The sequence below is a fragment of the Lagopus muta genome, chromosome 24 (assembly GCF_023343835.1).
Source record: "Lagopus muta isolate bLagMut1 chromosome 24, bLagMut1 primary, whole genome shotgun sequence".
NCBI classification, from domain to species: Eukaryota; Metazoa; Chordata; class Aves; order Galliformes; family Phasianidae; genus Lagopus; species Lagopus muta.
In genome coordinates, this window is record NC_064456.1 from 120,861 (window position 1) to 147,510 (window position 26,650).

General features: G+C 46.1%; 2 protein-coding genes across 3 annotated transcripts; one reads left to right on the top strand and one right to left on the bottom strand.

Moving 5' to 3' along the window:
• The first annotated feature begins 578 nt into the window (after positions 1-578).
• On the top strand, positions 579-5,619 carry LHFPL5 (LHFPL tetraspan subfamily member 5). The gene is made up of 3 exons (XM_048925666.1): positions 579-1,186; positions 2,796-3,032; positions 3,163-5,619. The coding sequence occupies exons 1-3, from the start codon at positions 775-777 to the stop codon at positions 3,177-3,179; spliced, it is 666 nt and encodes a 221-aa protein (XP_048781623.1). The 5' UTR covers positions 579-774; the 3' UTR covers positions 3,180-5,619.
• SRPK1 (SRSF protein kinase 1) lies at positions 4,213-26,607 on the bottom strand. Of its 2 annotated transcripts, XM_048925613.1 has the most exons (16): positions 26,325-26,607; positions 26,187-26,247; positions 17,009-17,127; positions 16,068-16,176; positions 15,841-15,928; positions 15,574-15,661; positions 14,064-14,170; positions 13,217-13,382; positions 12,208-12,233; positions 11,539-11,752; positions 10,864-11,286; positions 9,375-9,475; positions 8,374-8,481; positions 7,725-7,794; positions 7,212-7,304; positions 4,213-6,668 (listed from the first exon to the last, which is right to left on the bottom strand). In XM_048925613.1, exons 1-16 carry the CDS (start codon positions 26,605-26,607, stop codon positions 6,484-6,486), a joined length of 2,241 nt encoding a protein of 746 aa, XP_048781570.1. In that variant the 3' UTR covers positions 4,213-6,483. The 2 variants fall into 2 exon arrangements, with proteins under 2 accessions (XP_048781570.1, XP_048781571.1); XM_048925614.1 differs by lacking the exons at positions 26,187-26,247; positions 26,325-26,607 and adding an exon at positions 24,050-24,147.
• Between the last annotated feature and the right edge of the window lie 43 nt (positions 26,608-26,650).

Here is a 26,650-nt window from a genome sequence, read left to right on the forward strand (position 1 = left end):
GACAGCATAGGAGTACAGAGTTTGGGGTGTGTGGCATGACCTGGGGGGCTGCTGGGGGGAACAGCACACATCCTATGGTGCACCCCAATGCAGGCAGCAAGGACATGGGGTGCAAACAGGGGTGGGTGTCACCTCCTGGGCACACGGTGGGGGCACAAAGTGCATCCCGGAGGCACATATCCCATGGGGGCAGGATGTGTCCTAGGAACACCTCCCAGGGGCATGGGCTGTATCCTGGGGTCGCATCCTGAGGTTGGACCTATGGGCAGAGAGTGCATCCCCGGTGGGGGCACATGGCTCACCCCAGGGAGGCTTTCATTCCTAGGGTGCTCATTCCGGGGCCGTTAGGCACATCCTAGAGGTGGGCACATGTCAGGGGGGAGGCTTACGACGGGGAGGGGGGAAAGGGGAGGGGGGCGATCATTCCAGAGGGGATCTAATCCCACGGGGGAGGGTCCCGTCCTGCGGCACTGAGCTCATCCCGAGGCGGGGGCGGGAGCACATCTCGGGGGTGTCTCACACCGGCTGCCTCACCCCGCGGGAGGAAGGAGGCGGTCTCACCCCAGGCGCTCATCCTGGGCCCGGACCCGCGAGCGCAGAGCGCATCCCGGCGGCACCTCCCCGCGGCACATCCGTCCATCCATCCCCGCAGTACATCCATCCCCGGGGCGGTCCCGGCCCTGCGGCCCTCCCCGCCCCCACCGCCGCTCTCCGCTCTCCTCTGGCGCTGCGGGGCCCCGGGAGGCGGCGAACCCCCCCGTTCTCCCCCTGGCCATGCCCAAGCTGCTGCCGGCTCAGGAGGCGGCGCGAATCTACCACACCAACTACGTGCGAAATGCACGGGCCATGGGTGTGCTGTGGGCCCTGTTCACGCTCTGCTTCTCCATCCTGATGGTGGTGACCTTCATCCAGCCCTACTGGATCGGCGACAGCATCGACACGCCGCAGGCTGGCTACTTCGGCCTCTTCTCCTATTGCATCGGCAATGCGCTCACCGGAGAGCTCATCTGCAAGGGAAGCCCCCTGGATTTCGGTACCATCCCCTCCAGTGCCTTCAAAACGGCAATGTTCTTTGTGGGCATCTCCACCTTCCTCATCATCGGCTCTATCCTCTGCTTCAGCCTCTTCTTCTTCTGCAATGCCGCCACCGTCTACAAAGTGTGTGCCTGGATGCAGCTGGCGGCGGGTGAGCGGCAGGGAAAGGCACTGCGCTATGGGGTGGTGGGCGTGGGGTGGGTGTGGGATGGGCTCCCTGGAGTGGTGGGCACTGCCATGAGCTCAAGGAACATTGGGACACCGCTGTCAGCTATAAGGTTTGCATTCTTTCCCCATACTCCCTCCCAGCAGGTCAACACCCGATCTGCTGGTAACCCAATCCAACCCAACCTGCGCAGCTCCTGCATCATTCATAGTGTCCCTGCACTCCTCAGGTGGCTCTGGGGACAGACGGCTGCGTAGGTTTGCTCCAATTCCCAGCTCGAGCTCAAATGAAGATTTAGATAAGAGGCTTTGGGGCAGCTCAGCCCTGCAGGGAGCTGGGCATGGAAGGGCTTTGCTGCTGGATTCAGAGCTTTTATGTGACCACCATTCATAGAGCCAAAGTGGGGAAGGTCACTACAAGGGTTGGGTTGTGCTGAACCAAGTGTTTTTGACCCCTCCAAACCCGTTTCCCAAGCTCTGTCTGCTCTTCCTTTTGCTCTTCCATGTAGCTGAGGTCTCCGAAGCGCAGCTCTTCCCAATGCCTGGCACTGCAGAGCCAGGAAACAGCAGCAGTTCCATCTCTGTGCCCGTACCATGTTGGGGCCAACCTCCACCAGGGCAGCAGCTCCTTTCCAGTTGCCCTTACCTCCCTGTGACCCTTCTTTCTGTTGGCTACAGCAAAGCTTAATTAAATACACAACAAAGCAGCTGCTTCTGAATTGTAAGAGATGGTCTCTGCTGTCCCAAGGAGCTCCCCATGGCTGGGGACAAACCCTCAGCGCAGCGCAGAGCAGCTCCCTTTGCTCCATGCACCACAGGTACCTATTTGAGCAACAGCAGTGACTTCTCTGAGCACAAGGATGCAGAGGAAAAAATGCACCTGGAGGGGCCGGGAGCTGCACTGCACAACAGGAGATGTCCCCGGGCAGTTGGTGCTGTGTTCCCATGGCACACTGTGCACCATGTGGCAGCACAGCTCCCAGCCCCGCTGGAACCATAGCAGCTGAGCAAGCGGCGTCTATCAGCATGTTGTGCTGCTGCCAGCAGCGAGCCAAAACCCAGCTGTGCACAGAGCAGCAATGTTGCACAAACACACCATGTTCCAGCTTTGCTCAGAGGCTGCATCTCCTTGAAGAGAGAACTATGTTGTGTGCAGTGGTTGGAGAGGAGCAAAGTTGCCCAGGCAACAGCACGATGGAAGCTGGGGCAGTGGCCTGGGCAGTGCATGGGAAGTCAGTGCTGTACCACGCCTGTTCTGCTCTCTCCATGTGCTGCATTGTGCTCACACTGTACTGTCCCTGTACTGCTCTGTCCATGTGTTCCATCGAGCTCATGCTGCATCATCCCGATACTATTCTGTCTCTGTGCTGTTTTATTATCAGCTATATTGTCCCCTGCTGCTCTGCCCATGTGCTGCATCATGCCCACACTGCTTTGCTCTTGTGCTGCATTGTCCCCATGCTGCTCTGTCCCTGCAGTGCACTGCAGCACCGTCACAAAGGGAGCAGAGCCCCAACCTCCATGCCACACTGAAGCCCCTTCAGCCAGTGCCAGCGATTGTTGTTCTCACACACCATTCCCCTTTTGCCTCGCAGCCACTGGGCTGATGATCGGGTGCCTCATCTACCCTGATGGCTGGGACTCGAGTGAGGTGAAGCGCTTGTGTGGGGACAAGACAGACAAATACACGTTGGGCGCCTGCACAGTGCGCTGGGCCTACATCCTCTGCATCATTGGCATCCTCGATGCCCTCATCCTCTCATTTCTGGCCTTCGTGCTGGGGAATCGCCAGGACAACCTCCTGCCATCGGATTTTAAAGTGGAAGGCAAAGGTGAGAGCAGCAGGCTAGGGTGGGGGGAGGTGAACCTTTTGGAAAACAAAGCTGAAAAACACACCTGCACCTTCATTATGAGCATTATTAGAACCATGACCCACTAACAGTGATTATTTTTGTTTTACAGAGGAGGGCAGTGAATGACAGCACTGATCATTGTGTGAGTGCTACAGCGATTCTGACGTTTCTTGCACATGCAACGCCACCAGCATAACTGCAGGATTACTGGTGCTGTATTCAGATGGGGTTTGTTTGGGGCCGAATGGGAAACAGGCTTTGGTGTGCCTCCATCAGGGAGAATGTAAATCCTTGCCAGGCGACAGCATAAAATGCGATGCTGTGCTCTACTCGGCAACAGCAACCGCTCTCCTTCTCTCCCAGGGCTGCCTGGAGTTCTTAGCTCACTTCAGGAGATGCGGTCCTTTCCTTTTGAGTGGCTTTTCCTACATGTACCATCACCTCTGGACTTTCTACAGCTTTCAGCTCTCATGGAATTTGTGTGATGGGAAGAGACTCACAGGACATCAGCTTTTGTTGGTTTGCTTTTTGTTTGTTTTGAGTCCATAGGGGGAGGTCTGGGGCCACGATTTGCTGTCTCTTGGGGTTTGTACATCTTTTGAGGAAATGACTTCTGAATTAAAATATGGCCTTTTAGATTGTGTGCCGTCTCCTTGAGGTCAGGGGAAACCCTGCACCACGGCCAAGGCTGTCCGAGTCACCTCCCGCGCCTCTCGCAAAAACGCGAGAACAAAGCGGCCCTCGTAGGGCACTTAACGCAGCCCTTGTGAGGGCATCGCGCACCGCTGCAGCACCGCCGTTGTGAGGCAGGTGGCGCCACGCACCGCTGCTCAGCAGTTCCGAGCTGCCTCTGTTGACTCCGCGCTGTGGAAGGCAGTAGAGGTGGCAGAAAGACACGTCAGAATAGCAGCCTCTCCCACTATCCAACAATTCTTCCCCCCTTAAAAAAAATGGATCATAGTATGGACAAAATGTTTTAGCAACGCCCAACCCAGTGAGTCTCAGTCGAGAGAACTGGAACTATGCACCTGCGTGCACCTAAAGAGCCTGGAGCTGAGAAAACAGACCTGCAGACGGAATACAGGGAGACTACGGCTGAGTAATTAAATAGTCTGTTTATTGTAGAGCTTTCACAAAGAAAGACAACGAAGCACCCAAGTAGAAAGAATAAAAATGTATTTTCCTTCAGGTTTTAGACTGACACAGCAAGTACAAATCCTTTGTGAGCACTTTATGGCAATTTGGGGACTTCACAAACCCAAGTGAATGAGCACATGGAACAAGGCTGAACCCCGACAGCTGCTGCTGCAGTCTCCAACTCACACTTTGGCTCCATCCTCAGCAACCAAGGTAAAAAAGTGTCCTCCTGCAGGTGTGGGAGGGGGAACTGCGGCAGGAAGGAAAGGAGCTCTTGATGTGCAAAGCTTTTCCAGGAAAAGTTCCTGCACCAGCCGGGCTGAAGCACAACAGGGTGGGATGAGCTGTCAAGACAAGAGAAATCATTCGCCCTGCCAATATATCTTCACAGTCTGTAGGTGGTGGGTGTTTTGGAATCCAATCTTGACTGCGGTCCTTCTGTAACAGACATGGAAGTGATACGCAGCTGGAAAAGCTCCGAATAGAAGGGAAAGAGAGGTCAAATCAGCAGTTTAAACCCATTTGGTGCGTTACCTTCATTAATTTTAGATTATATGCATAGACAATCCGACCTACCCCTAAAAGAACATGCAGCATGATCTGTGTTAATTAACCCAGTCAGGCACTAGACTGGAGCAACTCTTTAAGTGGATTAAATGACAGAGGTTTATGAATGAACAACTATAATGAACCAGGATTTTCAACACACAAAGTGACAGAAACAGCCTTCTTGACAGCTTCGGCAACGCAACAGTCTCAGATCTGCGTGGCCTCCAGTGAGTTCCTAGAGGAACTTCAGCGCTCTGAGAGCAACCACGAATCCATAGCCCCATTTGGTCCAGGGAGAAGACGTGTCTCTGAAGCCTCAACACTGCCAGCTCTTACTTCAGAGTTGGATGCACTGACTCTGCAGCAGGATGGGAAGCCTTAAAGAAGTCATCATAAAACTATTATACGCCACAGTGATTTAGATTTAATTAAAATTAATTCATTTACTTATCACATCCAACCCCCTCTGAGAAGTTAATACAGAAATCTCACAGAGCATTATGATTTGGGGTAACTCTACAAGCAACTAAACCAGTATCTACAGAGGAAAGTCCATCAGCTCTCTTCCAGCCCTCCTTGTGCTAATGTCCCAGAAAAGAAAAGGCAATCCCAATCTGGGAAGTTATTCCTAAAGGCCATCACCTGAAAGAAATTTAAAAAAATAAGAATATCAGGCTTTCAAGTGTTGAGTTTTGAAGTCGAGGGTGATAGCACGGCTGTGACACAGATGCTGCCCGCTCTTTCCGGGAAAAAATGTGAATGGTCAAAAGGGCCAGAGCAGACTGCATTAGTGAGGGCCACTCTCACTGGTGCAACTACCTCAAGCAAGGCATAGAAGCACCAGGAAGGGATTAAAAAAAAAAAAAAAAAAAAAAAAAAATGTACAGCTCGCTAAAGCATGAGAAGTCACCTGCATCACCTCTCTGCAGCCGAAAGGCGCACCTATCCGCATGCTGAAGGTTGTGCGTTGATTATGTTCCTTCCAGCTTTTGCTTTTTTTGCTTGTCACCTTTTAGTCACAGGCTGAGGTGTTAGAGAGCAAGTAGAAAGTGTCACTGAATTCAGAAACTATTCTGCCTATGAAGACAGGAGGGACAAGTAAAGGGAGAGGGCACTTCAGAGGAAGAAGCAAATGATACTAAAAATCTAGATTTAAATAGCTCATCTCAAGAGATTAAAGCAGCTAGAACTAAAGAATTATGTGACTGAAAGCAATGAATACAGCAGACACCTAGAAAACGATGGAGGATTTTGAGGTCTTTGCTCTACAAGGAACTAACACCACCATGGTGCCATCTGTTACTTCCTACCCCATTGCTAGGACCAACAGTGGGAAACTGACTCCTGAGTCAGTGAGATGAGTTCAGATCTTCACATCCTCCTTATGATGAAAGGAGAGTTGAGATTTAGGTAAGGGCGCATATCTGAGCATACATCCATAACACAGTGCATACCATACAAGAAGACTCAGGGAAAAGTTGATGTTTTAGTCAATTAGTCTTTGGTGAAGCCCAATCAAGGCAAAACAAAGATGACACGCACTGGGTAAGAGTCCCCACTGAGTCACACCAGCAAACTCAGCAGAATGGGTTAAGATTTATCTAAAATCTTGGAAGCCTTGAAGGAAGAACTTCACGCTCAAACTGAACAAGGAAAAAAAAAACAGATCTGGGAAGGGGCAGCTGGGTGTGTGTATCCTATGCTGTAAACCAGAGTGCAGCACAGTGGCGCTGGGTTGAAGCCTCTAAGAGAGAAGCCAGGGGTGCCTGAGACATTCTGCTGCTGTGGCTCGCTTCTCTGGGATCAGCTCCAACATCGGTAGTAAGAAGTCTGTGAATGCAGCTGCCTCATCCTGGGACCATTCGTATTTTTCCACCAAGACTTCGAAAAGGCCCCAGGGCTTCAGTTTAGTGATGTGCTTCAGATCACCTGAAAAGCAAGATAGATATGTTAACTGCAAGGCATGGCAGCAGAACAGTCAAATAACTGACATAACAGCAAACAGCACAGACTGAATTCAAAAAGCTATCCCAAATAGTTAAGCGTGAGGAAGATAAAATTGTGGGGCATGCTGAAGGAAAACTACACTAGAACTCTTGCCTCCTCCAGTCTGAAGAAATTACGGTTGGACTAGATGACCTTGGAGGTCTTTTCCAGTCCTGGTAATTCTATGATAAACATGTACAGCACTGTTTTTCAATCTGCTGCATTTGATCCACAACCAAGACGACAAGTAACAAGGCTCCGTGTATTTTTAGCAATCAGACAAGGATATTTTATATGTAGCTGCAGTTTTGTCTTTTTTTTTTTCCTCCAGAGAAAGCCTCTCATAAAGCAGAGAGACTTTAAAAGAGCCATCTTTGCTGGCATCTATTGTTAAGAGCTATTTTCAGCAAGGTACTTTTGTTTATTTGAGTGTGGGGCAAAGGGAAAACAAACAAACAAACAAACATTTGCTTCATTTCCTTTTACCTTTTTTGGTGAAAAACTCCTTGGAATACTTTCCTGCCAAAATGAGCTTGCGAGGTATTTTCCCCAGAAGTTCTATGATCAAAGCAATGTGATCTGCGTTTTTTTTCCAAAAGAAAAGACAGTATAACATATCCACAAAAGACATATTTCTGTATGTCACAGTTTCCTTCCCTGGAACATTACGGACAAAGACACAGTCTCTCTCAGAAACTACTTGGGCATCCACCCAAAATCAGATTACAACAGCGAAGACAAGAACTCAGAGTATGAGGATGAAGAGATGCAGGAATGATGAGTTAGAGAAGCAAGACAAGAGATTCTAGGGGTTAAAGGAATAGAGGATACCAGGAACAAGAATGTGAACTTCTACTGCACATGGTCAAGCGCAGCAGTCCCTTAACATCGATGATTTGGCTAAATGATTTTACATTGTTCCTAAGAGAAGGCTCTCATTCTGAAGAAGGATTTGTTGTATTCCATATCCTATTTCCAAAAAGACTTAGATAAGTGTACCTTCATCTCGTGAGTAGTCTTCTCCAGAATGAGGCTCAAACAGATAGTCTCCTGTTGCTAGTTCAAAGGCCTAAAACAGAAATAAGCAAAATTAAATCACTTCAATGCACTTCACATGTTGCTAGAAGTACTGCAGGTTGATTCTACCTGCCTCTGCTCACCAGAACAAAAGCAGACAAGAGAATAACCTGCACAATTCTAGTATGCTATTGCCATCTCAAGATGCACAATCGTTCCATAGTTTAAATGACAGCACGAAAAAACATCATAGGCATAGCTATGGGAAATATTGGAGATTTTCTAATGATTTCAAATATGCAGAGAACATATGAGATTAGAATACTGAGATATCTATGAAACAGTGCTGGATGCAGCAAGAAGGTCCTTTATACAAATTGAGAACTGCACAGTCCCCTTGCTCCTCAACAAAGCATGACATTAAGGTACAGTTCTATTTGAACTCTGCTAGCACTGTACAACAAAACCCTGACTTTCAAAGGTTGCTGGGTTTGTCTGGTTGTTTTTGTTTGTTTGTTTGTTTTGCTAGACCTGGCTAGTGACTCAGCAGGCTGCAGAGTGCACAGAGCACACAAGTTTACCAGAACGCTTCACGGCAACAGCCTACAATCCCCTGGATGCCAGCACTCACCATACAAGCCGTGCTCCAGATGTCAGCAGGGGTGCTGTACCCCGACCCTATCAACACCTCCAAGGATCGGTACTGTCTTGTCTGGATGTCTTCAGTGAAGTGCTTGTGCTAAACAGAAGAAACGTTTTACTCACTGGGCAGAGATTGTTTAAAGGAGAAAAATCAATAACCTGAAAGGCCAGAGCAGATCAAAGCTCGCTGCCATTAAATTTCACCTAAGCTGCAGATCTCTGTTGAGTTGTTCCTTATATTCCTACAAGTACCGTTTAACTGCTCTACATGAGACATTACTTTAGTAAGGCAGTCCAGCAACACAAAGAAGCCACAGAAGTAGAACAGGGAGAACTGTTTCAGAGTCTGCACCCTTTGTATCAGATCTATCAGCCACCATACAGCAGGTCAGCAACACAGACAGCCTTGCCAGACACTGCGAACCTGACTCAGAACAGAGTCTGAAACACTTTATTTTCCTTTAAGATCTCAAGTATTTTGCCCCTTTAAAAGTCACATAAAACAGACATTTATTCCATTTTACATTTCAAACCTTTAAAAGCAGTATAGAACAATCATCAAAGAATAAAACTATTTATGAGTCTCTTTCATGTACTCATGAATTCAGTGAAATGGTTTGACAAGCTAATAAAGCACACAGCCAGACACAGTGCAGTTCTTTTCAACCTTGCCCAGAGGAGCTGTAGACTCCCTCAGAAGTTTCACATACGCAGATTTCTACACACTGTATGTGACACTGTTCAAAGGCCTAATTAGAGTTAATCTAATGACCAAAGAGGCATCCAAAACATAGGCTGAAATCTTACATTAAAGGATCATTTCTTTCTTTGGATCACCGGTCCTAGCTACTTTTTTTCAAGCAGTTTAAAATTATGACTGCTTTTCCAAGCAGGTACAAAAAGGATTCTGTTTTCATATATTCAGCCTTGGCACACCGCAAACGAATCAGCAGATTTAAAGAGTTGATGCGAGAAGTTTTTAAAACTTACCACCCAGCAGGCATTTCCTAGGTCAGCTATCTTCACCTTAAGCTTATCTGCATTCTTGGGCTCAAGAGGATTAAGAAGGAAATTCCCAGCAGTTGATTTTCCTAGAGGCATCATGTACAACAGCTGATTAAAGCTCTATGGACAGAATCGCCATCTGTCATCCAAATCCTATAAGCCCTCTCCCCACCCACATGAGATTTTTGCTTAAAGATCTGAGCTTTTCCCTCTCCGAAGCCAAAGTATAAAAATCAACTTCAGTCTGTGGTGCAAACAAGAAGAGACACCATTATTAAGGAGAAGGACAAGCAAAAATATGCAGGGAGGACTGTTTTCCAGTACAGACTTAAAAGTTTGCCTGTATCAATACATGACTTTTAAATAAGGGCACTGCCAGAAGTAACACAAGTCTTTAAGAGGTCCTCCTAAACCCTTGAAGGAAAGGAGTCCACATGCAGCAGCATCTTCTTGACAGTCATCAGTCACTGGAGTAACACAGACAGTTGCAGCAGCTGAAGTATATACTGGAAAAAAAACACCTCACTGAACCTGGTGGAGAGCAACAGTATTGGCTCACTAAATTACATCCAGCTGCAGATCGTGAATGCAAGATGGGGAGAGTTCTATGAAGTAAAGCTAGTAATCAAACAGGGCCATTCAACTACATGCAGCCAAAATGTCAGTATCTTAAGTTTCACTTGCTGCTTTTTCACATAATTCTGTAGCAGTGCTCTGCCAAGGAAGTGCTACTGAGAAATTTAAGGGAATTACAAGTGTGAGCTTCTCCCTCCAATTCCAAGCAGATATTCTTGACCCGACCCTCACTCAAATATGCAAAAAAAGAGATTCATCAGTTGATTCAATTTCTTAAAGTCATTCCATGTTGTTTATTGTTAACCGCAGCACATTACTGACTGTCAAATCTTTTCGTAAACCCACATGCCTTGTAGCTTCTCCTCCCCCCCCTTAAATCACTTTAAACAAAATTATTGAAGCATTTTTTCCCCCCCTGTATAACCTTTGTTTCAGACTTTCCAGTTCTGGGAAACTGTCCTCATCTCAAGTAACTGAGAGAAGTTAGTTCTGCTCATATTGTGGAGAACAGCTATCCAAAGACACCTAACTACCTAGCCTACAATGGAAGAGCCAGTGACAAGTAAACTTAAGTTCCTAACTATACTCAAAAATCACACAAGGAATACTTTTTCAAGGAAAGAGTGTTCCTATACTGAAATACAAATGTATTTTTTTAGTGGAAGCATTTGTGGATTCAATAGCCAGAACTGAGCTACAGCCACAACTGGAAGGTACAAATGACAGTTTCAGAGTAAGACTGTCAGGTTAATTACTCCTGGCAGAAAAAGGTTCAAATAACTTGTTCTTATAACTTCAGCCTACAAAAAGGTGGTTTCTATCACTATGCTGATAGTGTTGTACCAGGTCTCCCACATCAAGGAGAAAGGAGCCCTTTCTCACGTGGCTCCTCTTGTACCTTTGTTGTCTGCTGGGCTATTATTCTCATTCTCGTCCTCTGATGGCATCTCTGTCCGGATGCTTTCTTGCAAATGGCTGATCTCCTGCTCGTTGAATGATTGCTCTTCGCTGGAAGTAGGCTGACACACCATGGAATCTTCTGAAACTAAGGGCACGAAAGAGTCCGACACCGCAGCCCGAGGCCCGTTCTCCAGGCCACCGTTACGCTGGCTGTAATGACAGCTGCGGAAGCTCTCCTGCGTGTGAGGGTGGTCGCCGCAGTCATTGGCGTTGTGAAGGTCATCCTCAAGTCGCACAGACCCTTGACTGCCAGAGTCTGGGAAGTCCGACATTCGTATCACACCGTTGCAATTTATTTCTGTTACACATTTTTCTATGCTGCTTTCCATTAGAACAGACTGTTCATGTACGATGACTTCAGCTGGAAGAATGAGAAAGGAGAAGAGAGCAGAATATTCTATAAAAAGAGCCAAAGCCGTTCGGCCTCAGAAATGCAGAGTTCTCAAAATGTACCTGAACACAATAATTAATTAACTCGATTTATAAAACTACATTGACTAGCCTCTTTAGACAGGTAGAATGTCACACAAACATGTTGAAGAGCCACCTCTCTTAAAGATGCCCAGTATGAGTGAAAGAACACTGCTACCCCAGCAATATTTTTGGTCCATACCTTTCTTTTTGTCCACATCTTCACAGGGTGGACTAACTTTCAGGAGCACTTTCAGAGGGCTCTGAGCTTCTTCCTCCTCCTCAGGATTTGCCTGCCCAGGGCTTGCTTCCTTCTCCATTTCCTCTATCTCTTGCATTCGCTTCTCTAATAACTCCGCCTGACGCTTCTGCTTCTTTTTCAACTTCTTTTTCTTATTCTTCGACATTTTGTCAGCCTACAAAGCAGCAGTCACATTTCACTTAGTATTTCATATTTCAATCTAACACAAGTCAAGTTTTAATGTATTCAACATCAGAGGAAGCAGTCTGGGATGAAAACTGCAGGGACAGTTCTCCCAGAAGCAAAGCAGACTCAAAGGTTTTTAGAGCAGTTGTCTTTTGTTCTTATCAGTACATTTCTGTCCTGGCCCTGCTATGAGGGACCCCAGACTGCACAGACAGCAGTCACCTTCACAACAGACCCCAAACCACCAATGAGATAATTGATGGTGAGATATTTGAGACAGAACTATGATATCTCTAAGACAGTACTGAATCTGATGATTACATTTATGACAAACAAATTACACTTTTCCTTTTGATCTTATAGTAAGTTTGCTCTCCTTTACTGCCAACCAGATTATGAAACAATGCAGTAGACGGATACTTACATATGAGCAATTACACTTACTGGTTTTGGCTGTGGTGCAGTACTCACTGAAATGGAAAGCGAGATTAGTAAATCAGTATGTTTCTATTCAAAAACTGCAACCAGATTCTTATCCTAAGATAAGCTTTTTCCTATGAGAACCTGTAACAACATTTTCTCTATGCAAGTAAAGCAAGAATAAAAAGAGATGAGAAAATCATTAAATGAGCAAATATGTAATTAAAACCCCAGATTATAGACTTGCTTGACTGATATCAAAGACTTACAGTTCCTGTCATGCAGCTTCATTTACTGCATACATCATGCATCTTACTGAAAAGAAAATGCAAACCAAAATATTAAAATACCATGGTTCCCTAACCTAGCCCAGCTAAGCCATGTTGCAATGGGCTCAGTGAAATGCTGATGTTTTAAAATTAGGACTGATGGAGCTTTTCAGTATGTACTGCAGTAGTTCTTGGGAACTACCCACTGATACAGATGAATACTCTGTAGACCAACAACTGAAAATCTGCCCTCAGCTCTTTAGAAATGTCAGTAAGCGAAGGAAGTGATTTCTATTAAAAGCTCTCCGACTTCTTTGAACTAACAGCTTGAGAAGGTAAATCATTTTGTTGAGACCTTCCCAAAATGGACTTTATCAGCATGATGCAATAAAGGAAATACTTTGGCAGAAAATGCTAAGAGTACCTCCCCATATTCTTACTCCAGTAGTTCTGACAGCATTAACATGCAGCGCATTCTACACTAGACTGACTGTCCTATCACTTTACCTACACTCGATAAAAACAAAGCTACATTAAAAGCAGATCTCAGCATGGATGTATCCCTGCTCCGTTTTTTCTTATGCAAATGACTATGCTCCTAGGCACTTCCAGTTAAAATGGCTAACTTCATAATTTGCATTTGCCCTTTCAATAGTTACTTCCGTTATTGTTCCACTGTGCTTAGCGCAGAAGTTTTCTCTAGTGAAATCAGTTACATCTTGGGGAGGGATGGGGAAATAGCACCAACTCTTATGAAAAAACACCTGCAGAGCCAGATGGTGGGGGGGCCCCAGATCTCTGCCATTCTGTTGCTTCTGCAGCCAGTCTGCGGATGTACTGGTCATTAACACACAGAAGAATGTTTTCAGGTTTAATATCTGTATGGATGATCCTACACTTCGTGTGCAAGTAATCCAGACCTTGTAGAACCTACAGACAGGAGAGAAGGAAACCGGCCACTAGAAAAGCAAATAATTATAAACCAAAATTGAGTGAATTTGCAAAACCAGAATTCATAGCTGCCAACAATGGTCTGAACCTACTGAGGACGGCTGTCTTTCAGAATATTCCAGATTAGTGCTGATGTGACCAGTGTTAATTTCAGAGTTCTAGAACATACAGATTTGCATAAAGATTTTAATTATGAATTCAACTTTCTCTTTTTGCTGTCATTATTTAACTTAGCACAGCTGAAAATCAAAATTTCAATGCCATACAAAAAACTCACGCTCTCCTCTGCCCTCCATTTCAGAGGTAGAAATAGGGAACCATGCAGGAGGAAGAACAGGTTTCACTTGCTAGTCCATCATTAAACACCACACTGTGACAATTTAAGAATTACTTGCATTTGTGAGGAACAATCAGGGTAAGAAGAGATTAAAAGCAAAACTGGCATTCCATCAGGGTTTGAGAGACAGAAAATATCTGTATCAGAAGATTTTTGCAGTAGAGAAAGTGAATATTAACCCAAAAACGACTTTGCTGCAAAAGAGACATACTACTGATTTTTAACTTCTGTTTTCTCGTACCTGAAAAAGACCTTCCCAGCCCCCATCATCAGTAACTTCTCACTGGGTCACAGGGAACACTGCAGCCAGAACTGGAACATACCTGTTTGATGATCTTTTTGACACAAGGGAGCGGGAGCCCCTGATAATTTGACTTGATGATCCACTTCAGCAGATGATGCCCTAAAACTTCAAACACCATACAGATATCTAGAAGAGAGTCAAGAAAAAAGATGGAACTCCTGACCTAAGGAGCCCTACATTCTCAAGACTGAGAATTGAAATAAATCTACCAATCCTTTGTTTCTACACTGAAGAACCCTCATCCTTCTGACACAGTTGAGAGCAGCTGGCTTCCGTAACAGCACCACCCTATTACAGACATCAGTGCTGTCATCTAAGATGTAAAATAAAAAGCAGGAGCTGGTTACAATAATGGTCTAAAGCAGCAGTAGCAATCTCCTGGCTGTGGGTGGAGGCCAGCTACACAAGCAACAGCACATTACTATTTCCTGCTAGTGTTGAAACAGCTTCAAGCTAACAATGTCAGCTTTGGAACAATTCATTTTCTTGCCTCAGGCAAAACCCAACACCAGAGCTCTGCACCAGTAATATCTGAAAACATAATCAGATCTCTATTTCATAAGTCACCTCCAAACAAGTTACCCTAAGTTACCAAAACCACCACCTCTTTACCTGCATAAGAAACTTTTTGCAATCCCAGGCTTCAATAACGTTTACATTATTTGCCTTTTTTCTGTAAGATCTCAGGAGTCACACTACTCCTTTACAGTGTCAGGAAGCACGTGTGTGTTTCATAAAAGTGAAAGAAATACAAGATCAAGCCAGCATTTACTCAGAGCTAGGTTCTGGAAGGACGTTTGAGGAAATGCATTATGTAGGTACTCAGCTTTCTAAAAGCTTTAGAAACTTTATAACCTACAGCCTGATCCTTTCCATCAGCACAGTAACTCTCACTGATATAAAGTTCAAGATGCTGCAAAGCAGAAACATTCAAAAGCAAATCCAACTTTCAAACCGAAAGGATGCATTAGTACCACTTCCTACAAATAGCTGCCTATTAGAAGGTAACTCATGAAATTATAGGATATTTTCAAAACAATACATTTTAAACCTCTTAACACTGTTGGTAAAGGCCAAGGTAAGATGTTTCCCTAGCTAGAAAATCACTTTATCAGGTTACAGACCACATACATGCTTGCTGTTTTTAATTATTCACCTTGACATTTTGCAATGCTTTACTTAAATAAAAAGTTACCGCTAGGCTGCCTGCAAAATTGAAGAGTTGGGATAGATGGGAAAGGTATTTTGACCAGAAAGCCACTCAGACCTGCCTCACAAATGAGATGTGGCCACCCCCAGCTCTTATGTTAAAGGCATGACTAAGCCTCATCGTCTCCACAGCTGTGGCATATCACGTCAGGCTGAACGATTCTGGCTTTGCAGGCAACAGAAGCCCTCAGAGAGCAATGATTTCACAGCAGGTTTCCTCAGGCAGTGAAATGGAAGCCTAGGCCAGTCCCTGGCATGACAGCTACACAGGGAACTCACACCTCTATGCAAAGCTTTGACTTTCTTCTACAAAAGGATACGAGAACCATTAACTCCTGAAATCTTGAAGTCATCTAATAACTGAACAACTCTCTCTTTATTTGGATCATTTGGATCACTGTTGCGAACCTGCAGAGAAAAAAGAGGGTCATCTTCGTTTGCCTTCAGGTGATAACCAGGCAAGAATACACTTTGCAGAGCACATCCATTGCACTAGGAAGCACCGCAAGATAATCCAGAAAGATCAAGAATGTGACTAACCTGAACTCCCAGAAGTGAGTTAAGTTGAGCCCCACTCTCACACTCACCGATTTTAGCAACTTGATTTCATCCAGTGCTGTTTCTGTGTAGTGCTCCGCACTCTTTACCACTTTCATTGCCACAAATCTCTTCCCTCTATGCACACATGGTAAGTAAATTGGAGACTGTTAGCGCTCCTAAGTTAGTCTCCAGAATTATCGTAAGTAGCTCTTGTATGCAAGAGAAATATATCAGCAAAAAAAAGGCTGAAGCACTCTTGCAAAGGAACACTTACTGGATGTCCCATGCCAGCCAGACAGTGGAGAAGTGGCCCCATCCGAGCTTCCGAATCACATGGTAGCGTCCATTAAAGAGATCTCCAATTTTCACAAGGTGATAACCACCTGAAAAAACAGTGGGAGGTTGGTATAATAAGGGATTGTACAAGTGCTAAAGAAAAGGTATGTGGAACAAGCATCACAACTTGAGGCATACGTACTTCATGTGTTTAAGTATCTATAATCACATACACAAATACAAATGTTTATCTAACCAGGTCATGCCAGAATATAAATTAGAGGCAGAGCAGTGTTGAGCCCTATAGCTGGACTGAAAAATATCTTAGTATAATTGAACTAGGAGGACCCATCATAGAAACATTTGAGCTGGAAGGAACTGTTAAAGGGCATCTGACCCCACTCTCTGCGTTGAACAGGGAGGCCCACTGCTCCATCAGGTGCCCAGAGCCCCTCCAGCTCTGACCCTGGGAGACTCCAGGGATGGGGCAACACCACCGCTCTGGGCAGACCAACCTGACCAACTTCTCCTCATCTTTAGCGCAGGTCGTCACTGCAGCAGCAGGAAACACTTTCTGAGGTTCACTAGGCTAACAACCTTTGGAAAATGCAGTTTATGAAAGCTCAAAGTATCATTTTTTCTAATGAAAAAAAACTGGATGTCTACATTTACTGATTTGGAAAGTCTTCTGACAGATGAGAAGCAAACACGAATTAAGAACAGCTCTCTAACCCAAATCTTGACTGACAACAGAAGCAATCTTGAAGAACAGTTTGTTTCAGGTTAGTTTGAGAACCATGATTATTTTCATCCAGTTTCAAAAACTATTTAAAATAATCAAAGAAATAGTCTAATTTTAACTGTCCGCAGCAGATGGGAAAACAAATGAAATTTTCAATTACATTGAAAAAGCCACACCTTAAACAGGTAAGTTCTTACCTTTACAATAATCATTTGGATCCTCTTGTTCATCATCATCTGACCCCAAGATTTCTTCTTCTTGCTCTGGAAGATCGTTCTCAGAGTGAGCAGCAGGGCCACGGTGCTGAGGGTCAGCTCTGAAAGAGGGCACAGCGCACGTCGCACACGTTACACAATTCAGAACCCCACTTTTTGTATAAGAGATTGTAGATAACGGAGATGTATTTCTCAGCCTCCAGAAAAAACAATTTTCATTTTTACATGCTTTTACTCCTTCAGCAGAAACATTTTTTCATATGCTAGCAAGAAAGACAGCTTAAGGCTCCAGATTCACTTTTACAGTAGAACAAGAAAAGGTCAGACAAGAGTGTGAGTCAAAAGCTCAGGGAGTCCATCAAAATGTCAGCGCCTGTGAACTCCTCCTCAGCCCTCTGTTCAGAGAGGATCCTTCTGAAGTACATTTGGATTTTGAGATGCTCTCACAAAACCAAAGATTTAAATGCTCACGAAGGATATTTTGAATACTACCTTCAATTAACCCTTACTCCTTTTGAAAAAAATTAACCTCATTTTAGAACCCGTGCCCTTTACTCCCTTCACTCTCCAGAGATGAAATGAGCATCTATCAATTCTGCTGCCTCTAAGACTCCAGACGCCCAGTCTCCATCAGTGTGAATCAGCAGAAGTTTCCCATATTGAGACCGCTTGCTTCCCTGAGAAGCAGTAGGTATATTTGACCCTATTTCAAATTCAACTTGTTTTCTTCAAGGGAGGATTAAATTCTGAGACAGCTGCAGGTTACCCCAGCGGGTACCGCGGATGCACGTGGGCTCTGGGAGGCAGGTTCTGCAGCTCCTGAGTTGGAGTCAGCTCACATCCGCTGCATCGACTCACGACAAAAACGAACACAACTTTTTAGCAGTTACACAGCAGAATGCACGTTCAACATCCACCTGCTGTGATTTCATACATTAATTACGTTCTGTTTCTACACATTAGGACTTTGGTTATCTTCAATACCAAACTACAGAGCACAAAAAGGAAAAAAAAAAATTGCTCTTTCCAATAGGATTGTGACTGAACATGTAAGCAATTACAGTAGGAACACTGAAGTTCATTAAATACAAGAGGAGACACAAGGTCATCCCAGATACAACCACAGCGCCCCACAGTGCCTTCTGCTCTGTGCTCAAAACCACAAAGCCCTGCTGATTGCCAAATTCAGGAACAGATAAACAGAGCAGGCAGTGGTTTGGGATTGAAGGTGCTGGAAGGGACCTCAAGAGATCATCGAGTCCAACCTCCCTACGAAACAGGCACCCTACAAGAGGTTCTGAGCCTTACAACAGGACTGCCAGATGGACAGACAGACCACCTGGCTGAGGCATTTATCAGCTTGATCCAGCCCCAGGATGTTTCACACCTGGATCATTTTTGCCCTACGAGTCAGCAGGCAAGACAAAAAAAAAAAAAAGAATAAGAGGGAAAAAGTTGGGAGAACAAAAATCTTCTTAAAATAAAAGTGCTGCATTCTTCCAGGGACAAAGGAGCTGCAAACAGCCACTGACTGCCTCCGAATCACAGCAGGTAGAAAAGGCATGAAGGGGAGACTGGGTGCTAATCTGCACAGAATCCTACAAACGGAACAGAGAACTAGAACAACGAACTGGTCAGAATGGGGAACTGAAGGCCAGCAGCCACACCCACAGCATAAGTAATGCGGAGTAATTCTCCCTAATGCATTTGAAGATTTCCACTTTGTGCCTGTGTAAGATCTGGCAAACAGGAATGGGTTCAAAAGATTATTCCTCTTCAGAATCAGTGATGCAGACAAAACACCATGCTGCTCTGCAGTCCCAATGCTTTTCAATAACAGTTTCTTTCAATAACAGATTTTGTGCACCAAGGCAGAAGTTACTGGAAGCACTGTGCCGGTTTGTTCAGCTTTCTGCACCCATCCTGAAGGCGCTGAGCACAGCAGCCCCCAGCTCAGCCTGTCCTGGGGATCCAGAACCAATTCCTATGAAGCATTTGGCTTGTATATTACAACCCATTACACCGCAGTGAAGTACAGAGCCCCGTTCAGGTCACGTACATTTCTATAGTGCTGCTTCCTTTATGAAATCCCCTCCAAAACACATCTCATTCCTTGTCTTGCTGCAAACATTCATCAGATGTCAACACATTTTACCACCTCCCTCCCCTCGAGTGACCACATCAACTGCAGATATGGATTAAAGGAGCCTTCATCAGCGCCGATATGTATTAATACCAAAGAAAAAACAACCCACAAAACCACAGCCCTCACCTGCCTGCACCCCCTGTGCAGGTAAGGCTCTGCCAGGCACAAAAGGCTGCAAAGGAAAATCCATGCCCTGGATTTAAAGATGACAGCTGAAAACTGTTGTCAGCAGTACTACAAGATGCAGATAAATATATTAAAACCCTTTGGGGAAAAAAAGATGGTTAACAGCTTACCCTTCGAGAAAAAAGAAAATCAAACATTTTAAGGTACTTTCTCTCCCCTGAAAACACCTCCATCACGTTTTACTTTAACTCCCTCAATGTACCAATTCATCACCAAAATTAACTACACAACTACAAAGTAGTATTTTGCTGAAGGAAGATAGGAGCTGGCATTCTGCCTTAGCATTCCTACGGAACTCTCATGAACCCATCCCCATAGACCACCCTCCCCTCCCCAGAAAAAGTCCTCATCCCCCCAGGAATGCCCAAAGAACTGCAGTTCACGAGACAGAATAAATGAGGATAGCCCACCTGCAGGAAGCACGGCCTCCCATTGACACAGATATCCCTGAAGATAGCCCAGCAGTTTTCAAAAAAGCCATTAAAAATTGGATGGCACTGCTGAGAAAGGGGAGGACATGGATGGCCAAAGGGTTCCTGCCGAACGCCGCCGAGCTTTGTGCAGGAGGGAGGAGAGGGATCAGCCTCCACCACCTAGCTGCAGATGCACAGCACTGCATTGCAGGTGACGGGCCTTGCAGCGAGACCAGGGGCTGCTCCCAGCTGATCTCCTGCAAATTCAATCGTGTCGGCGGTTGGTTGAGCACAGACTCATCTCCTCTTGATGTTTACCTGTCTCCATCTTCCCTCTAATGAAATTAGGAATTTGGGCAGATGCTTCATCTTCCTGCACCAGCCGGTTTTATTTGCCTATTCAATACCCCTGGATTCAAAGCGGGACAAGCAGCAAGGTGGGGTGGCTGCCGACTGCCCAACCCTTCTGATACAGCACAGCAAGGGCGTTCTAAGTGAAAAAGGCATTTTCTGAAGTAATTCCACATCAATTCCTGCAGAGCTACAAGAAAAACGCACCCTTTACTCTCAGAAGTAACAAAAAAGTGGGAGAGGAGGCAAATCTTCACCAGATCTTATTAAAAAAAAAAAACCATCAACAAAAACAAAAAAAAGCGCAGAGAATTGAGTGTTTGTCACAGGAATCACTTCACACTGTTCTCCAGCAATGTAAAGGAATTAATAGCCATTTCCTGTGCCTGATTATCCTGCTTGCTCGTGTGACGGGGAGAGGCCAGCAGTGTGACATTAGCAGCACGGATGCAGAGCTCTGCTAGAAGACAATTACTACAGGAGGGGTTCTTCTGAAGCCAGTTCTGTGCTTCTAAACCAAGACTCAGAGAAGAATGCCATTCAGCTGGCTGTGCAGCTGAAAAGTTTGCACCCTATAAGCTCACACAACGATGCACAGCAATCCCAATTTGGAAGAACTCAGAGTTTGATCACTTGTTTCCCACAAAGGTTTCTAAGAGTTGAGAAAACACACTTTGCTTTCACTACTTGGCTTCCCACAGAATCTGGTCTGCACTACAAAAATGAGGTAAAAAACCAGGAAGCAGCCCCGATTACACAACGTGTGCTCTTGCAGATTTGCACAGAGGCAGAGCCAACAACAACAGGGAGACGAGCATGGCCTGCACAGGGCAAAGTCGGGCTCTGTGGTGCTGCTGCGCTGCCGCTCCCTGCAGAGCACCAGGGAGGACACACCAACCTCCAAATCTCTGCATGCAGTTCCACCTTCACAGCTCAGAACTCCTTTGTTTTTTCCACCTCAGTAACAAGATGCTTCTAAAAGGAAATTCTGTGGTTTTACTCAAAGCCATTAAGAAAAAGTGACTTCTTCAAAACAGGTATATTTCCTTGTCTTCAAACCACCGTGTGATAATAAAAAACAATAAAATACTTCTCTTATTCATCCTCTTCATCTCAGTTGGTCATTCCTTTGCTATCTGGAAAACTGATGCCCATCTGCAGGAAGCTGAAAATGACTGCTTACTCAAATGATTTTTGGGCTGCCTCCAGCATTACCTTTACAAACATAAGCAGTCCTTATTTGGGAGATAAACGACACATGTGAAACTTGCATCCATAAATGTAATTCACTTTGGAGAATTTAAGACTGAAGAGTAATCTGCCCCATCCTGTAGGACACACAGGCACGAGCCCTGCAGCAATCTGAGCTTCCTGCTGAAGGAGCACCTTCACCATCCACCCAGGGATTTCCACTGCTCCAAACCACAGCAAGACTCTGCTTCAAGCACTGTAAGGTGCCTTGTTTTTATTGGGGCAGGGGGATCCAAAAGCGTGAAGCTCCACATGGCAGGATAAAAAGTCCAGATTTAATACTCGCCCCATTTTCACATCTGCACATCACAACAATGCCTCTTTAAGGGAACTGTGCTCGCCAGACTGCATCTCACTCCATAGTGTGCCTGCAATTTCAGGATCATGTTAAGGCACATCTAGTCAGATAAACGGCTACTTCTGATGCCAGCCTCCAATGTGCTTAAATGTAGAAGATCTGCAAGCAAACCCTGAAATTATAAGAAGTACTTTCTTTCTTGTATGCATTTGACTCTTTCTACCCTTTTTAAAATACACATATTTGAGGGAATTTTTGGGAGCCATATTTGTACAGGAGTTCTGAGCCTATAATCACAGAATCGTAGGGGTTGGAAGGGACCTCCAGAGATCATCGACTCCAACCCCCTACCAAAGCAGTTCCCTACACCAGGACGCACAAGTAGGTGTCCAGTCAGGTCTTGAATATCTGCAGAGAAGGAGACTCCACCACCTCCCTGGGCGGCCTGTTCCAGTGCTCCGTCATCTCACTAAAGAAGTTCTTGTGCACACGTGCGCACAATCCACGTTATTTTGCAATTCTACACAATTCCTTCACTCTTCCATCCCTGTTTTTCTGAATGAAGAACCGGCATTTGCTGCTAGGAGGGCAGATCTGCCACGCTCACTGCTGCAGGTCGATCACTGCGCAGCTGAGGTGTGCAGGAATACCACTGCTGAGAGCTTACGGGATCAGAGACAGAACATTCCGTTCTGAAAGAACCGAGCACGGAGGCACCAATATATACTTCTGTTCAGTAGATGGTGGGAGTTCAGTCTGAAGATAAGTAATAAAGCATTTCACATGAGAATGGCACTAATGTACAAATAACAGAGGCAATTAAGTTTCTCGCTCCCCATACCCACTCCCCCACGCAAGCACTTAACAAGCTGTTTGCAGAATTATTTGCTATTCCAGCAACACAACCCGAGGGACTTCCATGGAAACCAGCAGAGCTTACATCCTGCCATGCAGAAGTCTGGTCATGACTGCTGTATTTGAATGAAAAATCTTGTGGGCGAGGAATCAAGTTCTGACTCTGCTTTAGATGTACGTCCAAAATACTTACAAGAAATGCAGCTCAGGTATTAACAATGAGAGACAAGTGGGAAAAACATAACCTGAGATCCTGGTCCCAGGAAAAGCCTTCCAGAAGCAAGTGAAGGACCAAGAGGGCTGCCAGACCTCCAGGGCTCTCCAAAGGCAACAACAAAGTGACGCAAGAAAGACATGCAGAAATAAACTGAAAGTACTGGAGACGCTAGTAGGAACTTTCTTCATCCCAGAGCGCACAAAGATTACCAGCTTCCTGATTGCTCCTCATCCAGCAATTCTACTGTTGTTCAGTTGGAGAGGAAGAAAAAAAAGATAGGTTTCACCACACTGTAAAAGTCTGCCCAGATTACAGATATCTGTAAACCCATCTGCTTGAAGATGCTGAATAGTGCACCCATGTGGGAAGAGGGAGAGGTTGCACTGCCCTAGCTGAGCCCTGCACTGCCCTCCCTCCTCCAGCAGAGGCAGCCGGAGGACCGGTTGGAGGAACTGTGAAAAACGTCTCCTACTCAGCAGAGCCCAAGAATCAGACCGAGGCACCAGGCACTCCGTCAGAAGAAAGCACTGCAAATGCATGTTTCTCAGAACATGCCACACACCATAGCTTTATGGCTGCCGTTACCTCTGCAGTTAGTCATGCTTACAGCAGTACAGAGTACTGCTCTAAGGAACAATCAGTTCATCCCCCTCATTCCCCACACACAGCTGCTGCTGTTTCTGTTTTCCTGGAATATAAAAGACACTGCTAAAGCAAAACATTAGACTTGATGAAATACCTAATGAACCAGGCAGCACACAGACTCACAGCCTGGTTTTATTAAGATGCTCATTTTACTCAATTCAGAAAAAATGAGTTGTAATACGGAACTATTTGTTCTGTTTCTTGTCTAACTGCTCTCAATCCAGACAGTTATTTTGGAGTCTAGTTTTTTAAACCCTGGGTCTGAGACACAGCAGTATCCAGGACAAAGAACAGCTCAGTGATCCCAGAGCTTGTGACACTGAGACAGAAAGAGCCACAGACTGTACCTGCCAGCAAAATGCATGCTGCCACAAGTGCTTACTTCATTACAAATTACCAGAGTCATCAGTAAAAAGCATTTGCATTTTTGGTTAAATAGCAGCATAGTTTTGTATCAAATCTTCCCACTTCATAGGCTTTCATTCACATGGTGCAACACATGGTGCAACACTTACAGCATAGGAAATGACACTCAGTGTAATGTGCCAGCCTTACTTCAGCCACTAACAGCTGTTCTGTCTGCAGTTAACTTCCAGCAATGCTCCCCTTCAAACAGCACTGAGGAGAGGACTCAGAAGCCAACCAGCAATCTGTTGCTCACCTGCACTGCTTCCAGCACACCAGCTCCGCAGAACACGCAGCCACCTCACGGCTGATGGAAGCCTGTGCTGCTGGAACACCCATCACACAGCTCCCCACTGCTCACAGCACACCAGAACACAGAAATTCCATGATTAGTTCATCAGAAGTCACAGGAGAAAAGTCAGCACAAGGACACAAAAGAGCACCATGCAGCTCCAGACCTCCCAGTGCAAATGATGTGCCCAGCACACCTGCCTGCAGTGCTGAGTTCTGCAGAGATCAGAAACTGCCTCCAACAATGAAGCCATGCCAAAATCTGCATTTTTGACAGTCAGGTAAAAACAATGACCTGAATGCATCTCAACATCCAGCTGCCTGAAACGTTCATGGTCAAACCCATAAAGGTTTTAGTTTTGTATTTTTATATTTAACCATAATTAGAGAATTCTTAATACTTAATTTTACTCTGACAAAAATCAGGTGTGCTAAGCTTTCTTACTAACTTCATACAGAAAAATCTTATGAGTAATCAAGTCAAATACCATTGAACGTAAGATGTTAAAAAGACATTCCTTGTGGCTTCAAGCCTAGATTTTACGGAAGGAGCCTTACAACAACCCAGCTAAGCTTATTTTAGAAGACTTAAGCAGAGCAGCTTTGTATTTCAATAGCTGGGGAGTTGTGTCTCAAAGTTGGAGGTTGAGCTTTTATTGCATCACATAAAGCACAAAGTACATTCAAGTTTCTTTAACTTCAGAGGTAGAAACCACCGAATATGCTGCTTGAAAAAGCACCGAAGCAGAAGTTTAAGAAAATACGCACACCATTTTCCAAATAGCACAGTTCTCCAATCAAAGTTAGTGGCAAAATCAGTCAGCAGTGTTGTAAGTAGCTACAGCCATTGTGTGGTTGTGAAGTGTGTTTAAAAATAAATAAAAATACGTCACTGGAAGTTACTGTTCAACAACATCCACACTACGTAGAAAACAGCCTTTGCAACCACGAGCACTGGCAGTGCTCAGCACTGCGTGTTTGCAGCTGGACAAGAGAAAAAAGGAAAGTAGGTAAGTCCAGAACAAAACAAGTCGCTGTTCACTCAGAAATGAGGACACAGCATTATAGCAGAGCTCTCAAAAAACTATCCTGATGGTATCTTCAAAAGACACACGGCACAACTGTAAAACTATGTGGAAATATAACGCACATCTCCCAAAGAGCTGAGTTCAGCCCTTCACCTTTCCAGAGCCCTCTCAGAACAAGTGAATGTCTGCTGGAGACAGAAACCAAGAGAAAAACTCTAAAACAGCACAATTTGTCAGAGGAAGTGACTAAGAACGCACTGTAAAGAAAGATACCCAGAACCCCCTGCACCAAAGCTTTTATATAAGAACCATTACAAGGCCTAACAGTGATAGGACAAGGGCAGATTTACATTAGACATTAGGGGGAAATCCTTCACCTAGAGTGGTGAGGCGCCACCTCACCAGAGCTGCCCAGACCTGCAGGTGCCCCATCCCTGCAGATGCTCAAGGCCACAGATGGGTCCTGGGCAGCCTGAGCTGGGAGGGGCATCCAGCCCACAGCAAGGGAGGGGCTGGAGGGGCTGAAAGGTCCTTTCCAAGCAAACCACTCTATGGGTCTGTGACCTTTAAGGTTATTTCCATGCCAACTAACTACTCCATGGTTCTGCGATCTTTCAGGTCCCTTCCAACCCAACCACGCTGGCGTTCTGTGATCTCACCCCACGGACAGCAAAGCGCTCACACCACCACGCAGCGCAAGACGAGCAGCCAGCCATTGTTCAGTATCCACGCGAGATCCTTTAATTTCTCTATCTGCACGCCGAACCTCATCACATGTAAGGCCCCGTAACATTCCTGCGGCCCGAGGGCGGCCACAGGAGAGCATCAAAGTCAGACAGCGACGTAACCGCGCCGTCAGAGCGCCCTACGAGGAGGATTTTAATAGGAGGAAGAAAGGGGCGTGAGGAGAGGGCGATACCTCAGCGAGCGGCGGGAGGGGCTGCGGGCTCCGTTACCGGGACAAAACGGCTCCGTTCCCAGCCCCCCGCCGCGCCTCGGCCCCGCGAGCAGCGGCCCAGCGCCCCGAGCGGCCCTTCCCGGCGGAGTGAGGAAGGGGAGCGGGACCGCACTCACTTTCTCTGGGCCTTATCCTTCTTAGCTTTGGTCCGCTTCTTCCGGGCCTGCAGCGCCAGTACTGAAAGAGACAGAAAGAGCGTCAGGAGAGCGCGGGGCCGACGGACCGAGGGGCCGCGAGGGCGGCGCGCCGCTCACCTTTCCGCTCCATGGCCGCCAGCGCCGGGAGCCCAGGGAGTCCCACGCGCCTGCGCGCCGCGCCGTGCCCCTGCGCCGCGCCGGGCGGCGCCGGGCGGAGCATGCGCGATGCTAGAGGCTGCGCGCGCCAACCGCCGGCCCCGCCCACTTCCTCCTCCTCGCCGCTCCCACTCGTGGCGGAGCTGTGGGGGGAAGCCGCGCCCCCTCGCTGCTGGCACCGCCCCCGCGCGCGAGCCGCAGGGCGGAGCGCCGAGGGCTCCGGCGGCGCTTCCGCCAGCAGCATGGCGCGGGGCGGCAGGAGGGGAAAGCTGAGCGTGCGACGTCAT

Bases quoted from the DNA above. Each gene is read 5' to 3' on its own strand.
- LHFPL5 (XM_048925666.1), top strand. From the start codon at position 775: ATGCCCAAGCTGCTGCCGGCTCAGGAGGCGGCGCGAATCTACCACACC. The intron at 1,187-2,795 runs GTGAGCGGCAGG...TTTGCCTCGCAG, and splicing joins CTGGATGCAGCTGGCGGCGG to CCACTGGGCTGATGATCGGG.
- SRPK1 (XM_048925613.1), bottom strand. From the start codon at position 26,607: ATGCTGCTGGCGGAAGCGCCGCCGGAGCCCTCGGCGCTCCGCCCTGCG. The intron at 26,248-26,324 runs GTGAGCGGCGCG...TGTCTCTTTCAG, and splicing joins GGCGGCCATGGAGCGGAAAG to TACTGGCGCTGCAGGCCCGG. The intron at 14,171-15,573 runs GTATCCTTTTGT...ACTCTCTTCTAG, and splicing joins TTCAGGAGTTAATGGTTCTC to ATATCTGTATGGTGTTTGAA.